At 29.4% G+C, this 19,051-nt stretch overlaps 1 protein-coding gene across 1 annotated transcript in view; it reads left to right on the top strand.

Moving 5' to 3' along the window:
• Nucleotides 1-19,051, top strand: part of LOC113367471 — a 230,840-nt gene that overhangs the window by 195,451 nt on the left and 16,338 nt on the right. The window contains exon 3 of the mRNA XM_026609078.1: nt 9,389-9,517. Coding sequence (XP_026464863.1) covers nt 9,389-9,517 — 129 coding nt within the window. The remainder of the gene's footprint in view (nt 1-9,388; nt 9,518-19,051) is intronic.

The raw sequence follows: 19,051 nt of genomic DNA, 5'->3' as shown, positions 1-19,051 counted from the left end.
AGAAGGCTACGTCAATAGTGGTGTTGATGTAGCTTACTCTCGCAGTTGATTGAAATGGATATTTACCCTTAACGGTATTTAAAAGACGATAAATCTTCGATAAATTAAGTAGTTGCTAATAAATGAATGAAGACGTTACATACACGTGGCAAGTGGACCAATCACATTAACACGTTTTGAATGACGTCATCGTTGGCCAATGACGAATCAGTATTGGTATAACGCTTTTTCGTTGCATTTTCTGAGTTACACCCTAGTCACACCTAAAGAAGTTTTACTTAAAAAATTCTGGCAATTTTGAAAAAAAAATATCTTCCGCAAAAACTAATATCTTCACATTGTCAACACAAGCAAAATGTCTTTTCATCATTCAAATACGATGATCCATTATTTCAATAACTGCTGTTCTACTAATCAGCTCAACGGCTAGACCTGTCGTTGCAAAAAACTAATCAGCTTCTTTCCCCGTCAATACGAATCGAATGTTTTTTTAATCGTTCTTGTTCTTGGATGCTTTGTTCTTCCAAAAAATTCTAGCTTTTACACTTTTTGCTTCTTTTGAACCTTTGCAAAAAATAATCAGCACGTCTCCCAATTTACAAATCAAATGTATTTTTAATTATTGAAATCGGTTGATCCGTGCTCTTGAAAACGTAGATCGAAAATTGTATCCGTACATACATATACACATCATTTTTTTCTAAAATATGATAAAATGTTCAGAAGGCCTTGAAACGCAAAGATATGCAAAAAAATATTTTCGATTTTTAGGCGATTACTATAACACACTCCACGAAGTTAACAAGGGTTAAGGTTACTTCAAATTATTTGTGTCAATTAAAATATTGCTTCATTATAATATTTTTGAATAGGAAAATAATTTAATAAATAATTGTGGTACTAAAATTCATTGTAACTTTTTCATTCAGTAGCGCTATTTGCCCGCTTGCTGTTCCGTACAGTACTGTTACTCCTGCAAAAACATCTGAATAATACATAGCAGAGTCTTTATTTGCGAATAGAAGCATCCCAAATTATGATAATTTTAAACTGTTGCATTTGATATGTAGTCCTCTTTGGCTTAACTTAACATAAACATTTGTAGCTTAAACAATATTTTTAATAAGTTTTATAGTAATGGCAATGCATATAATATTGCCATATAAGTTTATTAAAATAATTTTAAATCCGATTCCTATTTGCCGCCACTGGTTTCAAGAGTAGTATGAGCACTCGACTATTTATAACATGGCGTGTGAGGTTAACACTCCCCGGCATTATGTAAGAACACCACCCCCGTACTTTTCACTCTGGAACTCCAGTAAACACTGAGGATTTCTCAAACAGGGGATGAAGTCTTTTCCGCTTAATGGCCGACGCAATTTTTATAGTGTAATATTGATGAATACATTCCGATCTGAGCAAGATGCGTTATTTTCTCGTTTTATAACGGAGCGTACTCGTATACAGGCAATAACTTGGTCGAACATTGGGAAAACGGCAGCAGAAATTGGGTACTTTATTTTTTAATTTGCTGTTTCGTTCAATAGCCTTCTTTATGGAAGAAAGCTTACTGATGGCAGAACTATATATGTATATATATATATATATATATATATATGTGTGTGTATGTATATATGTGTATGTGTGATATTTATCTAATAATTAAATTAAATTTATCATGAAATCCGTAAATTTCGGCTATTGTCTCAGCCTTTATTCAGAGGAACTGAAATATACAAATATAGTTAGAGAAATAAAAATAAAAAGGAAAAAGTATAAGTAAATAAAAAGGATGAAAAAGGTCTATATTGTCATTTATTATGTTTAGTAAGTATAACTTTAATATATTTAGATTTTTTATAAATTGTTTTTGTGTCGTTGAAAGAATTTTATTAAATTTTGGCTGGTTTCACCAATATATACTAAATCTCACTCTCAACAATTAATTTGATTAACGTGACTTCTATTTGAATATGAAAGAAATTTGCTTAAAATTGTATCTATTAGTGGTTGTGTTAAAATTATTATCTAGTTGGTTTACTCAGTTACAAAAAAGTTACTCACCAAGAAGAGTAATGAACAAAAATTATAATTCAATAGTTACACCCTTTTCAAAAAGGTGATTATAATTCAGTAGTTACTTTTTTCCCAAAAAAATTTTGTATATCGAAAATAATTCAGATTTTAATTTCAATTATGACGAAAATTCTAAAGCTCACTTATAAACTTCAAGTAAATAATCTTAACTCTGTAATTCAGTTTATATATTACTTAAAAATATTAGACTGTTACAGTATTTATAATAATATATTTGTAAACATTTAATAATCCTCGAATATTTCGTTACGTAACTGGAAGTTCTAGCAATATGCCTTAAGGAACGATGACATACACCACTAGTTTTGTATTCAAATACCCATATTGCATACTTTTATCTATATATTCCGTATAAAATTTGGTTCATTCTACCTCGATATAGCCAATTTATTATATATACTACGAAAATATAAGCGTATTATACATAAATTTTAACTAAATCCATGTGATAACATACAGTTCTATGATATAATAAAGGTATTGTACAATGAGCACAGTACGGATTTTAGTAATTCATGCGTAAATTAAATCTATATGCCGGACAGGGATGAATCAAATAACTATTTATCATTGTGCGATATTAAAATATCTGAACTTTTTAATTAACTTTTTGCAACATTCAATCAATATTGGAGTTTGTTTGATTTATGAGGGATGTTATTAAATGTTTATATGCAGCAGATTGGATCATTTTATTCATAATTGCATTGGGATTTAATGAAAATAATGCAAATGCTTGTGTAATTATGAGCTTGTATATTGAACATGAAGAGTATGTGATTTATTTGAAAAGATAAAATAGAAAAACTCTCAATGCCCTACAATGATCTTATTTGAATGTTATTTAATTTGTTATAAATATATAAATTTAAACTTATTTTCTCAAGATAGATACGCACAATAACCTTTGCAATCAGAATATTTTATACATTCGTTTCAATCTTCTTATATGATTTATTTATTTTATCTAACATGAGTATTTAAAATACTCATATTAGATCCGAAATAGCACATAATTTGGATTTGTAAGAATTTTCTAGCAAATTAAAATTAGATAAGAAAAACATACTGAAATATATCGTTATTGATAAGTATAATTCTACTTGCGAGCAAAATGTTTTAATCCTACAAATTAGAATATGATTTATTTTAAATATATAAAATTCTCATTTTGATACTAAATTCGCCATTTTGCTATGTAACTACATATACAATATAATAGCAGTTGTATTAGACTTGCACATCGATTATCTTTCGATCGATACAAAATGAGTGGGTCAATTGAAATCTCCCTTGATTCTAATATAAGTACAAATGTACATACTTTATAAAATATACTCATAAAGTAATTGAAATATCTACAAAGGCCTTCAATTAGAAACAAGTGGGTGTAAGATACGATCTCGACCAATCACATCAATCAGTATTTGTGGCGTAACGCATTTTCGTTGCATTTTCCCTGACTTACAACATATTCGCGCCCAAGAAAGTTTTCCTGCAAAAATACAGTTTTAACACTACCTATAAGGTAAAACTTTTAATCCAAAAATGTTCAAAATGTATATTATCAATTGACTTACTATTTTGTCCCGCCCTGCGGTCATTGCGGCGATAGCAGTTGGTTATAACTCATCTATGTATGCATAATCTCTTACGGATGAGCGGCCACGGGATGGCTCTATCTGCGCGGCCGCTACGCTTTACGAACGTAGTTTATTGCTACCGATTGTATTGTACTAGCGCTTATCCTTTCCGTAATATACATTTCCTTTTTCCAGAAAATTTATATATAAAAGCCTATTTTTTAATATCCTGTGTAACCACATTTGGCACAAAATTACTACGCAGTACTAAAAATGCTCTGGACTATTTTAAAAGATACAATAGCTTGCAGGCATTAATCAAATTTGAATGAGCATACTTGATATTAATAAATTAAACAGAATTTAGTTTTTTTTTCATGTTTTATTCTTGAGAAATTTATCTGTAAGTATTAAGCAGCCTGTAATAGTTGTTGTAGGTGTAACATTTGTAATCGGTCTTTTGCATGTTGAAGTTTTTTGATGTTTTATATGATGCTCTATATTATGGTCAATTACAATAATTCTAGGAGTGTCCGTACAATTGACACCTTGTACACTTAGTGACATCTTTGTTTCTTTATCCGAACTTATATGCTTATGCAATGTTTGTGGATTACATATTTTGCAGAATTATACTTTGCTGGCATACTAGTTTTATGAAAAACTTGGTTTTCTTACTTCGAGCTTTTCTACTCTAATATATACTAAAATTATAAATTCAAGTTACAGACAAATATTAGATAGCAAAACAAATGATGCAGTTTTCTATCTAACATAGACTAGTACATCCCAAAAACTTACATATATTTAGGCAAACAAAATCTCTCTAATATATGGTTTAGACAAATAATTAAGAAAAAAATTACATTTCTTTAGAATATAGTCTTGAGCAAAAATGATAAATTAAAAAATATTACTTGAAAATCATTCTGATTCGCTTTTTGTTAAGTTTGACCTTGCAGTTTCTTCATAATAATAAGTGAAAAACAATATAACGAAGTTCTTAAGCGAAATATACTTGCATTTAAGCGAAATATCATATACATATATTATATATATATGTATATCGTCTTATTATATTGCAATATTATTATCTTAAAATTTGTTATATTATTAAATATAATATATTACTTACCGTGTTTTTAATTGATGGATTTAGAATAATACGTGTTCATTCCTCATAATATCGAAACCATTTATTTCAATTAATTTTAAATTGTATAAGTATAGTTTTAATATAAATTTCCTACTGCAGTTGTAACAACCGCAGTACAATAATTTACATAATCCATCATTAAAAATATTCCAACATGATTTATATATAGATTATTAATTTCTTTTAATTTTTACTAATAAAACTTTAATTTTCATGAATTGGTTTTGTCCAATTTTACGATAATTTTCGTAGCATTATATTGATACTTTAGTCCTAAAATCACTTAATTATGTCGATCACCGATTATGATTTTTTTTAAATAAGCTTTAATTTAAATGAACCTAGATTATTTAAATTGAGAACAAAATATGTGTAAAAATTGAGATATATAAAATGGTATCCCTAATGGTCAAAGTTGTTTTGCATTTTACATTGCCTTTTTATTTTTTTGATCTTGTTAGGGTGATATGTAAATATCGAAAAAGGGTTGAAACCTTTTTTACCACTTCAAACGGCGCGCACTCTTTAATAATAAGGTGTTTCCTAGTCACCCTTAAAAGGGTGTTGTAAAAGTATTAGCCATTTGAATTATCTCGATTTTGTAGAACTTTATTATTATTTTTTCAGGTTTCATTGATTACTTATCTATTAAAATGCTTAGGATGTTATTCATTTTGTACATTTACTCTACTTTAGTTATTATATATATTTTTTAGTTAAATTCATACAATGTTGTAATTCAGGAGCTTATAACACTTTTCGTAAATATTTTTTTTTTATATTTTAATTGTTTTATTAGTATAACCATTGATGTTGTATATTGTTTAAATTCTCTTTTAACTGTCGTTTTTCTAATTAAAAGAAAATAATAACTTATTATTTATCTGAGAGAACTCTACAATTCAATTCACACAAAATGCACTTAAAGCACTCTAAAGGCATAACGACATACATCACTAGATCAATTTGTCTTTTATAAGTAATTATAATTTATTATTCATTTTATTGATAATTATTTCTTTTATGCTTACATGTTTAATAATTATTCTGTAGTTACTTCATACCTTTAACTATAGCTCTCTCTGACTACAACTCCCAATGCTTTTGGCCCACTAAAGTCATAACATCAAACAACACAAGATCAATTTGTATTTTATGAGCAATTATTACTTATTATTTATTTTATTAATAATAATTTTTTTATGATTACATTTTTAATCATTATTCTGTAGTTACTACATACCTCAAACTATAACTATAACTCTGGCTGCAACTCCGAATGCTTTTGGCACACTAAAGACATAACTCCATTCATCACTAGATCAATTTAAATTTAATGAGTAATTTTTACTTATTATTTATTTTATTAATAATTATTTCTTCATGATTGCAATTTTTAATTATCACTCTGTAGTTACTACATAGTTCCAACTATAACTATAACTTTGACTGCAACCCCCAATGCTTTTGGCAACACTTTCCGACACTCCATTCCGTTTCGAATGTGTTTACGGATGGTTCTAGACAAAAGCGTAGTCTTTCCCAAGATTTATATATTTTTCGCGGTCGAGGTCGTGAAGTCACCATCGAATAATCTATTTCATTTCATTCCCTTTCTCTCCCATTGCCGAGAAATCACTTTCAGGAACCCCGAATAACGCGGACCGACTGTCTCTAACTTTTTCTCCTGTTATAGACGGCTCTACGCTTTGTTGTTTTTATTAAAAAATTCCGCAGTGGGAATCAAAATTGAATTCTGGGTGTATTACAATATACGGTGGAAGTAATCGATGTAGATTTGTTTTCTGTAGCGTTCTGCTTACTAATTGGGAAATGATCGAATTTATCTTACTCGGAGCAATAAGGAAGTGTAAACAACTGCGCTGGAAGTATAAATCATTAAATAAATTGGAAAAGTTGAATTAATACGTTTTACAGCAAACACGTGTTGTTATATTTATATATGTAATATATTTTATGTTACATAAATCCTGTTTCACAGATATTAAATCAATTATAAATTTCTCATTTGTAACTTCTCATTTATTAGATGTGGTTTATTTTGGATTTGAGAATAAATATATTATTTAACTTGTAGTGTATGGCTTCGAGCCTTAAGGCAAATTGCTGGAACTTCTCATACCGTAATGAAATATTCGAGATTATTAAATATTTTCAAATATATTGAAAATACTGTAACTTTCATCATTCGTATTTTATAGGCAAAATAGAAAAGCTTATAAATTGGACGATGACGTTTATACTATATAAGTAAGCGGAGTTAGAATAAAGGATCTTATCTCATATGTCTAAGAATTATATTTGCTGAATTGCGAAGATTAAGTTATTTATCTCAAGTATATGAAATTTTAGCGAAAATTAAACTTAAAATCCGAATTGTTTCCGATATCAAGAAAAAAATGAAAATTCAAAACAAAAAAAACTTGCTTTCCATAAAATTATTCGTTTCGTCAATACATGCAAAAGGTTTTTTGAATAATTCAAATGGGTTTTTTCGTTCTCTCAAAAACTACCAATTTTTGCACATTTATCTTTGAAACGGCTGGACCTGTCTTTGCCTAAAACTAGTCACTACATCTCCCCATCATTACGAATTGTATGTTATTTGAATCATTCAAATCGGATGCTCCATACTATTAAAAACTCGATGTCTATTTTTTGAGTTTTTTGCTCCTTATCTCCGAAACGGCTGGACCTGTCTTTGTCAAAAACTAATCAGCATATCTTCCCATCAGTAGGAGTCGAATGTTTTTGAATCAATAAAATCAGTTGATTGTTCGCCCTAAAACGTGGACGAATAGTTGTTCCGTACATTCACACACACATTCATTTTTTCTAAGATATGCCAAAATGTTCAGAAACCTTCAATATATGGAAAATTTTCATTCTCGGTTTTTGGATGATTAATAACTTATCCTACGGCAAGTTAAAAATTGTAGATAGTATAAATAAAAAAAGAATATGTTATTCAGATTTTATAAGTTTGCAGACATAAATTTATCGCGAATTCTAAAATAAAAATCAGAACAATATAAGCAGCATCAAGTTATGAATTCTTTCAAAATAATTTTTAGGAGCTCAATTTTAATTAACAGCTAATGAAAAGTTCATACAACTTTTTAATCAATCTCAAGCTCGCGTCGAGATTTTAGCATTAATCTCGCTAAATTTCTGACATCGCCTCCTCTTAATGAGAAATCGGAATTTGTAATAGCGACGCACTCGGAGGGCATACCGCCCGCGGCGTCCGGCGCGTTTTTGGGCACCCGACCCTAGAGGCGGGGGCAGCCGTTTTCCAGTGGCGTAGGTGTGATTTATAACCGCCGGGGATTACTGTCATAATCTCGTTCTCGTAATTAAATGGGGACGCGTGCCCCTTTACGTAAGGGATGCATTCCGGGCCGAAGACTTGCATCGATACGCTTGGGGTACGAATGCAAAGGAAGTCGGTTCAATCTGAGAATTGTATGCAGTGTAATGGAAAGCTGAAGATAAGCGAAGATTTGCTTTGGATAGGTCTAGATTTGGTTTTAATCAGGAGGAAGTGTTTGCTCTGAGTGTATAAAAGGTTACTGAACACATATTATTAAGATTAGTTTGACTAAAATTAAAATTTTTTGTTTATAGATTCATTTAGCAATCAGAAAAATTAAAATATTTCTATAAGCTAAAGTGAGGACTAAGTGAATATTTAAGTAAGATAAGATTCAATGATCTTTCTTACAATATGTTTCTTAAAATATATATCTTCAATGATCGTAATTATGTATTATCTAGAGGCGATTTTCTCTTCAATCTTGTGTTTTGTTGGGGGCGAAGAATGTCCTTCATTCATTTGGGTGCATCTCTAATTTGTTGCCATATTTTGATGACAATCCTTTGTAGGTTTCGTACAAAGTCAACATTTTTAGATCGCCATAGACAGTTTGATTAGTGATATACTAGGGAGAGTTGAGTATTATTCTCGATATTTTAGTTTGCATTCTTTGTATAATTTCTAAATTCGATTTGTAGGCGCATTCCCATAGCTCTCGCCCGTAGGTCCATATTGGTAACCAATAACAAATTTATCTCCTGCATTTTTAGTATAATTTGTTCCTGTTTCATCTTTATGTGTACTTTCCCTGTGAGTCTTGTATCTAGATGAAGTCTCAGATATTTTGTTTAAAATCGGACGTCACGTTCTCTTAAAAACTGAGTCACAGTTTTGGCACTTTTTGCCGCGTATCTTCAACCTAAACCGTGGACGGAAAATTGTATCCATACATATACACATACACATACATAAATTTTTTCCAAGGTATGCCAAAATATTCAGAAACCTTCAAAACATGAAGATATGCAAAAATTTTCATTTTCGATTTTTTGCGATTACTATAACTTACCCTACGTGAAGTTAATGAACATAAAATTTTTATTTTTGATTTTGAGAAGTTGAAAATAGATGATTATTATATAGTTTAAAGTCAATTGAGACAAGACTATTTTTTATACATTAAACATTTAAATTTTATTACTATTATTCCAGATTTCACTATGTGACGACTACAGTCTTCCCGTAGATTTCGTAACCCGTCGCCAACGTGGTTTCCAGGAGTACGACGATCAATCGAACGCCCCACCGCAGCAACAGGGGGTCACTTTTGCCGATGAGCAGGCAAGTTATTTGCTATTCTACTTTTATATTTTACTTTTTATTCAATGCGATTCAAATCTTTTTAATAGAATGAATGTGCACAGAATCGAGTAATAGGTGTCTACACATGTTAGTTTTCCACGAAGGAAAATGATTGATTGAATAGCATGATTATGCAATTTCAGGAGTTGTAATGGTGCGATTAAGTAATTACAGGTCGTTGAATGGAAAATGGGAAATACAGTTGGGTGAATGGGTACATATATACGTTAGTATATAAAAGTTTTTTGTAGTATTTGTAAACTTTCCGTAAATGACCAGTCATTAACCTCTTGAAAACAAGTTTCTACTATTTACTTTTCACACCAACAAATTTGTACTTAAGTTCTGAAATAAACTGAGGTGAATTTTAGTAATGATTCAGCTCTTAAAAATTTGTGATACTTCTTTTTTTACAAGATGCTCCTACAAAACCTTTTCTTTCAATTATCCAACATTCCACTGAAATGTAAAACTGGTAAAAAAGGGAAACAATGAATTTTATTCTTTTTCACTCAACCGGGACCACCACATTCTATTCTCATCTTACCATCTTCCCATCTTATTGTCGATGTAAAAAGGTTGTCTCATTTCCTTATCGTCGGGTACGCACGAGACATCAATAAACCATTCAAGAAATTGAGCAACTTTCTATTATGCGAACTCGACACTCGACATTCGGCACCCACAATTGCGCGTACTCGGATATACAGAATGCTGGGGTAATTCAGACCACATTTAGGAAAAAATATATAAAAACTTTCATAAAAGAGCTACTGAATATGGTACAATCGTCATAACATCTAAACTATGCTGATTTTGAGATAGGGTCCAAAGGAAAAAAAAGAAGTATGTTTATTCGATCAAGTTTCCATTATTACATTGAGTCAGCGCCTTACATTAATATGATCTGTACATCGCATTGCTTTTAAAAAGTCAAAAGTGAGTTTCTTTGTTAGATTTTTTGAAGTAAATTTTCTTTTGGGTGTAAATCCGTACAAAGGCAACGGAAATGCGTTACGGCGGACTGTGCGCCATTCGCTTTCGATGAAATCATTTATATATACGGGTTGATTGTGATTAGTCGTCGTGTATGCGAATAGAGATCTGTCGTTGTATGCGTACCGACATCAACGTTGTGTGCGTTCCGATATCAACAAGAAAATCGCCATAGATAAAGCAACATTTTAAAGTTACATCTTAGTTCAAATCTTGATTTAATGAAAAATGCTTGAATCAGAAGAACTTTTTACTCTATTCCTTGATTATATAAAATTGATTAATAAGATTAATGATTAGTAAGTTTATTGATTAAAAATTATTTCTATATTATTCGTTCTTTCTATAAATCTTTAAAGTTATTAAAATATTTTTTAGGCAAGACAGATATTACAGCTGTTCAAAGAATGAGGTTATATCGCCAGCGAAAAAGTAAAAAATACAAACAGTCAATGAATGTATGTTGATTTTAATTACATGAAGTTCTTCGAACACAATTACATGATGAGTGAAGTTGCGAAAACAATATTTGTTTAGGCGTTTTTTAACATAATCTACTGTGTAAACAAATATTATAGAATTTATTAATCAGCAATTACTTCATTTCTCTAATAAAGGTTCATTTTTAAATGCTAATTACAATGACAAACCGATCATGTCATATTTGAAGTATGACTTTTAATTACATTATTAACTTTCAGCAGGGTGAGTTACAGTAATCGCAAAAAAATCGAAAATGAATTCTTTTTATATCTTTATGTTTCAGAGGTTCCTGAATATTTTGACATACCTTAGAAAAAATTCATGTATGTGTGTTCGAGAACACGGTTGAACCGATTTCAATTATTCAAAAAACATTCGATTGCTGTTGATAAGGAGACGTGCTGATTAGTTTTTGGCATAGGCAGGTCTAGTCGTTTCGAAGATACGGGGCAAAAAGTGCCACAAAAGGTAACTCAGTTTTTAAGATAACGGAGTGTCCGATTTTAAAAAACATTTTACTTAGATTGACAAGATGAACAACTGATCTGAACAAAAAAAAATATTTTTTTTTCAAAAAGTCTTTTTCCAAAAAAATAAATTATTGGTACGGGAAGTTCCAGCAATTTGCCTTAAGGCACGTTGCCATGCGCCCCACTAGTTGTTTGTGCAAAAATTCATATGTATGTGGTCGTCAAAAATTTCGCAATCGTAAATGGGGTCGCGAAGGACAAAAGTTTAAGAAGCCCTGGTCTAGATCACTCTAATCTGGTGGCTGTTTATCGATCTATTTTTAGGCAGATTGACCAATTATCGCCTGGATAATCGACAGTTTATGAAAGCTCAGCAAGTCTTTTTTGTGTTAATATTTTTAGTGTAATCTTTAGTAAGCAGCATATTTATTTAAATCCTGATGCCCCAATTTAATATAAAGCTCAATTAAAATAGTACAGCTTTTGAATGCTTTCCTCTATTTAACCAACTACGGTTCTCCTCATTCACAGACAAACCCTTGCTAGGGTAGAACCCACTCCTCGAAGACATTTCAATCTTGTTCTGGCAATAGTACAATGGAAAACGCTTAGTCGTCGAATCCCTTTGTCGAACACAAAATGCGTTCTCAGGTTTAATAGCTGAAAAGCTGGTGCGATAAGTGTCTTTTTGCCAATTGCAATCATTTTGAAGAAATCTCGAACTGCTTTTCTAACTATATTCATTTGATATAAAACACTTTTGTAATTTCTAAAAAAACAAATTGGAGTCAGTGGTTGAAATGATACTGATTATGATAGTTGATACCATGAAACTTCTAATTTCTAAATCACAGATAATATCAGTAAAAATATAGGAAAACATACTTGATTTTTAAATATATAAACACACTTGGTTTATTCTCGGAATCTTCCGTTGTTGGATAGATTTTAAGTAACCCAAGAAAAAGCTAGGCTTCAAAAATATGGACAATATTGACGTAGCTTTTTTGATAGTTAACTTATAAATATTAGTATTCAGATGTTATATTAATTCACATACATGTTTATCTCATATTGTTATTATTTTTTCATATTCATTTTATCACTAGGCAATTTTTAAATTTTGTTGTTTATTAAATAGTAATTAATCTTCATATATATTCTATGTCTATGTTATAATGGTCACAAACGATAAAAGACGTAGCTCGTATTGATTTTTCTGAAACTTCCATTTAGTCAGTTATTAATTACAGCAGTTTAATACTATAAGACTATTTCATGGGTATTTACTCTTCTGGCAAAACAAAACTTTGAAAACTTTACTGATTGTGAGAATAAGATCAGCTCTCGATGTTATTTTCGCTAGTTTCGAAGACAAAGCTGAATTTAATATTGTTATATACAATCATAATGCATTGTAAACGTAAATTGTTTTAAGGTGATTACAAATGCTTGTGTTGTGTTTCCTTAAAATTCAAACTTAAACTTTTTTAATTTAAATACCAGTTTAAGTATAAATTGATACATTATTAACTTTTCTGATAAGAAATTTTCTGTTTTTGCCAGGAAATCCCATTTGCTAATCTTATGTTTCCTCAACATTTCAAGTCATTCTGAACCATTTGACATCATAAATGGAAAAAGTTTCATAATATAACATTTCACATTTTGTCTGTGTTTTCTCAACACGATCAGCCGGCTTGTTTCTCTAGAATCAGCAAAAAAGTACACTTATTTTGGCAATAAATCCTGAACTGATATTGAAAATGTAAATAAGGTTCAGAAGATATCCATTGGGATTAGTTCTGATCAGTGGTCAAGATCGGCCAGACTTTTTGTAATTGATTGTTGATATTTTTTGGTAGAGTTTTAACTAACATCCTAATATATTACAGGCCTCATTCACACCTCAAATAAAATACATTTTTAGAACTAAAAGTAGCATGAAATGTGTTAAATATTATTAGTTAGTTTATTAGAAAGATATCAGATGAAAATTTTATTGAATAAAATGTTGGAAATTTTATTTAAACACTTAAATATCAAGTCGATTATTCGCATAGAACTGGAAGTTTATGTAAGTTGCAATTAAACTATTGCCTACATGTAGTTAATCCAATAATTTTCATACTTAACTTTTAATCTATTATCTATTATTATATAATTATGTAATTATAACAGTTCCACCAACTAACTTGTTTTTTGCTTTAAAAACGCTATAAATAAAGTACTGAATATTTTCTCAAACTTCTTTGGAATGGAAAATAATTTTATTCGAATGGGTGCCTCAACTTCAATTCTTTCATTTTGATATATATTATTGTTTTTATTATTTTCATTATATTTTAATTAGCTCTAATAGATACGCCACTGGGTGTATCTACTAATTTATAATAAATTTGATCATATATTTGTCAGCATTTTCTGGTTAATGTTAAAATGTATACAGATTGCAGAATAAAATAAAATATAATAAAAACTGTGTGGTGCATGGCATCGTGCCTGCTGGAACTTCACGTACTGTAATCTTGGTACGAAACCCCAAAAAATTGACACAAAATGTGTACACATTATTAAAATCTCTATAAAATATCTAATAATTTGATGTTCATATGTCCAATAAACCAACCGACATTTTTTACTTATTTTTATTGAGAGTCCATAACCGCTGAACCTGCCTTTCCAAAAATTCAATCATTTCTTCATCTTATCAATACCAATAAATTGTTTTTTTGAATTGTTAAAATCGGACGCTCCGTTCTCTTAAAAACTGAGTTACCGTTTTTGGCACTTTTTGCCCCGTATCTTTGGAACGGCGAAACCTGCCTTTGCCAAAAACCAATCAGCACGTCGCCTCATCAATACGAATCGAATGTTTTTTGAATTATTCAAATCGGTTGAACCGTGTTCTCGAAATCGTCGACGAAAATTTGTATCTGCATACAAACACATACATCCATTATTTTTAAGGTATGCCAAAATATTCAGAAAACTTTGAAACGTAAAGATATATAAAAGTTTTCATTTTTAGCAACTACTATAACTCATTCTGGGGGAAGTTAAAAATGGTTGCTTTGGCTGGTCATTCTGAATACTAGTTGAAAAAAGAAAGTTAGGTGCCGTATTCCATCAGTTAATTTTGCTTATGGCTAATTAATAATTAAACTAACTTTCTTAGGGCTAATAGGTAACTACATATAAAATGTAACCCTTTGTTCTCTTTTCAATAATGCATATCCCAAAAACTTTACTTATAATCCATAACATCTTGTGATGTCAAACTTCTCCAATAGTTCCCAGACGTCAATCATGTCCCAAGAAAGCGCAGACACTCTAAAATCAGATCCGATGATGCGAACACAATATTGTGTCAAATCCAATCATTCGGCTGATGCATCCCGTGTAATTGTTATAGAGTCTGCTCCGCTAACAGTATTTGTCTGCTCCACACTCGGCTTGTTGTGTTAATGTCTTAAGAGCCTGTCGTATATGATGTTATGCTTAATTTCGTTTTACAATTACTGTTTTCTCCAATCCCACCTCCATCTTCTCCTAGAACCGTCTATAATGGGGAACGTCTTGAAGAAGTTCCTTGGTTGGGGATATAGGTGATATTTGAAGTTGTACGATCATTTATGTTTTAGACAGAGAATGATTTGGCTAATCAAAATGCATTGTTTAGAATTGCATGAATGTATACAAGGATAAGTTACGTGTTAATCTGCCAATGTGATGTGTTGCATTCCTTGTTCTTGATTAATCTGATCTGTCAGAGACAACACAATTCATATAATAGTTTTTGACGATGGTAGTATTCATAGAATATAATAATATCTAACAAATCTGTTTGAGTTGGTAATTAAAAATATCAAAATCACAGATATGTTCAATACTATTAGTTATAATAATAATCTTATTTATGATGGTATCAAAACTCAACCTGGCATTTCTTGCCAGGTGGTAAACCGAAAAGTTGATGTAACTTAAGAAAAAACGCCACTGACGCCAAGTTTTAAAATGTGTCCAAATCTAGTTACTTCTTGTTGAGTTTTTTTATATTAAATAGAATATGATTTAGAAGACTAATAAATACTCCAACGTTTGCAATAATTCTATTACAATTTTTCAATATTTTTCATACAATAAGTATGACGGTTGTAGTATTATAACCAATATTCAAAGAAAACAGGAAAAAAATCTTGTTATATGTTGTCAAATTTAATCATGAATAAAGATAACAGTCAATGATAAAATTATTAGGGTGTTTTATTCTATCTTCTTTGAATAATATGCTTTTTAGAGGCAGTTTTATTCAAACTATAAATTGGCGTTCGTACATGCAAAAATTATATAGATGACAATTGATTTTTTATTATATTAAATGAATATATACGTGTACGTACAATGTATATTTAATCATTACAAATTATTAACTTCCGAAAGGAGAAGTTTATGTTTTTACAAAAGGTTTTGTCAAACAAGATTTTTTTTATTTAATTTTATTCTGCTATTCTGCTGACAAGTATATGGTAAAAAAGTTGATTACAAATTAGTAGATACCCCCAGTGGCGTTTATACTAGTCCTAATATAATAATGAAAAATATTTAAAACAAAAGTAGAAAACAATAAAATATAGTAAAATGAAAGCATTATAGTTAATTATACTATATTAGGTTTCCAGATATTTTTCTTTTAAGCCTGGTGGTCGGCTGGCCTACCAGGTATACATGATATGCCAATTGGTTAGGATAAACAAGAAATAGAATTTATTTTATATAGTTTTTTTTTTTAATTATATTATATTATATGTATTTAATTATATTATATTATATGTATCGAAAAATTGTCTTCAATGTAGAAAAATGCTTAAAATGGAACATGCAGGAATAATGTTTTTCAAAAATAAAACGTATAATAGTCATGGGCAATATTAATAAAATGTAATTGTGTACTTCTTCTTAAGATGGCAAAAACATTTTCTCCAGATAGTATAATTCTGAAACATTTATAAATCTATAAAAATATGATATTTATAATATTATGAAGATGATTCTGATAAAGAGTCCCATTCCGCCAATACTGACGATTCTATATAGATCATTTCTAATCTCGAAATAAACATGATTATGTTATGTATGGAAGCTCATACATATTTCATTTATTTTCTATGGTAAGTACCTTCATGTTGACTTAGATTTTTGTAGAATCACTGCATACAATATCACAGTTATAAAACTACAAGTTCATTTAAAATCCATAGCCAAAGCTGCAATCCACTTTGTATTTGTTAATTCAAGTATATAAATTTTCCTTCAAAGTGAAATTTCAGGGTCAATCGATGTTTATAATTTTTTTACAAAATATTTACAAAATCTGTTGATCAGTTTTTGCCAAAGTTTGGTACTCAGCTGCAGTATATGAAGGATAATTCGAGCGTTTTAAAACTTTTGAACCTTCATTAAAAGTTATAATCGGTAACGGTCTGAATTTTATCCCTTGTGATGTAGTGGGTACCGTAAAAACCATATGCGTCTCTGGAACTAAACTGTTTATCCAATATATTACAAACAAGAAAAAACTTTTGCTGTTATTTGTCTATTATGCAAATATTATATGAATAGTGTAGGTGGTAGAGAAGTTTTATTGTTTTACAAAAGGAATAACCACTTATTTTTTCTTACAAATGGAATACTTTCGATACATAAAGTAAACTTATTATCTATATCAGTGGTCGGGAAACTGGGGTAAATTACCCCAAATTAGTTAAAAATTAAATTTTTGGGGGTAAACAGTATGACTTTTCATGTGTTATTTACAGTATTTGCAACATAGTTGTCCATATGGGCGGTAATCTCTTTTTGCGATGAGGGGAATATCAACTTAGACAAAAAATGGGGTAATGATTAAAAAAGTTCTCCGACCTGATCTACATATACAACCATATCATGCAGGCGAATATTAATTAACTATATGGATTTTTATTTCACGCTTTGTTAAATATAAGTTTAGAGTAAGAATCGACAATAATAGGGATATTTATACCACTTGTAAAAATATTATTGAAAATACAGAATTAATTACTAATATCTTTAACGTTAAATCAATCGTATATTAAAATGCAAAAGTTATGAACAGAGGTAAAAATAAAAATTTAAATGAAAAATAATAACTTTCTTAATTCCTAGATTGCTACTGCTTTTCTAAGTTAAATTTTCCATGGACACGAGATAAAAGCTAATGGCCTGTTGTATTTTATTATTAAAATTTGTTTATTATGTTTATATTAGTACATTATTAAATTCGATCTATCAATTTTATTCGGGTAATACAAATTGGGTCTTATTTATGAGATCGTATTTTATGATTCGAAACATCATTAATTTAGTAAATATTTGAAAAATAAAAAATCAAGAATTAAATTTGTTTAATATTTGCACATTTCTAAACTTAATTTAATGTATATGTATATATGTATATATATATATATATATATATATATATAAGAGTGGTCCTTAATATGGATGTTTTTAAATTTCTTTGCTCCAGGGGCTCAAATGCTTCCAAACTGATATAAAAAAATATGGGTTTTTTTATCCTAATATTAATTTTAGAATAGTCCGCACTTCAACCAAAGTTTCTTGGTTTTTCTTCCTAAGTAAATACTTAATTCAAAAAATTTATTAAATTCTAGTAATTTTTTTCTTCGTGATCAAAATAAACAATTACAATGATATTCTTAAAATTTTGAGTCACTTGTCGCTTAGTTATAAAATTCTAAAAAAAAACAAGTTTGAAATACTTATTTGACATTTTATCCATGTTATTTTCATACAACAACTTTGGTTGGAGTGCAGACTAACTTTAAGTTAATATCAATAGATACAACTTTTAGAGATTTTTTTCTATCATTTTGGAATTATTTATATATATGTGTGTATCTGTGTAAATGAAGATAATCAAAAAGTTCAAATAGCTGAAACAATTTGAATGATTTAAAATACATTTGCTTCATTTAAAATGCTCAGAATCCATTTATTCAAGATTTTCAAAATTGTGAAGTAATCTGAAAAAAACTAATAATATAATAATTCTTAATTTATAGTGAATATTAATGATGAAAAATGGTCCATTTCAGTGCAGAAATTAATCTTTAACATGTCCATCTTTAAAAAAATCAATTTTTTCATAGGAATGTTAATATAAACCATTTCTTTTGCAAACTATACATTTTTTCCTTAATTATGTATTTCTTGCCAATAAATGAGAATTATAAAATTTTAGTAATGTAGCTGAAAGTATATGTATGCTATAACATACATTAAGTATGTTATAACATACATATAAGTATGCTATAACATACATTTTTTTATATTTGTTTTATCACTTGGAAAAACACTAGTAAAATTTTGTACAGGTAAAACAAGTAGTATGTTACTGCAAACACCTTAGATGGCAAAGAATGAAAATACCCTTACCATCTTTTTATAATAAGCTCTTAAACCCACCCATCTTTGAAGTCAATTCTTTGTGAAGCAAAAAATCTAAAAAAATGACAAAAATATC

The sequence above is a fragment of the Ctenocephalides felis genome, unplaced genomic scaffold, assembly GCF_003426905.1.
Source record: "Ctenocephalides felis isolate EL2017-DRISC unplaced genomic scaffold, ASM342690v1 CF-g0.4_SCAFFOLD_01170, whole genome shotgun sequence".
NCBI lineage: Eukaryota > Metazoa > Arthropoda > Insecta > Siphonaptera > Pulicidae > Ctenocephalides > Ctenocephalides felis.
This window is presented reverse-complemented; position numbering and strand designations above follow the sequence as displayed.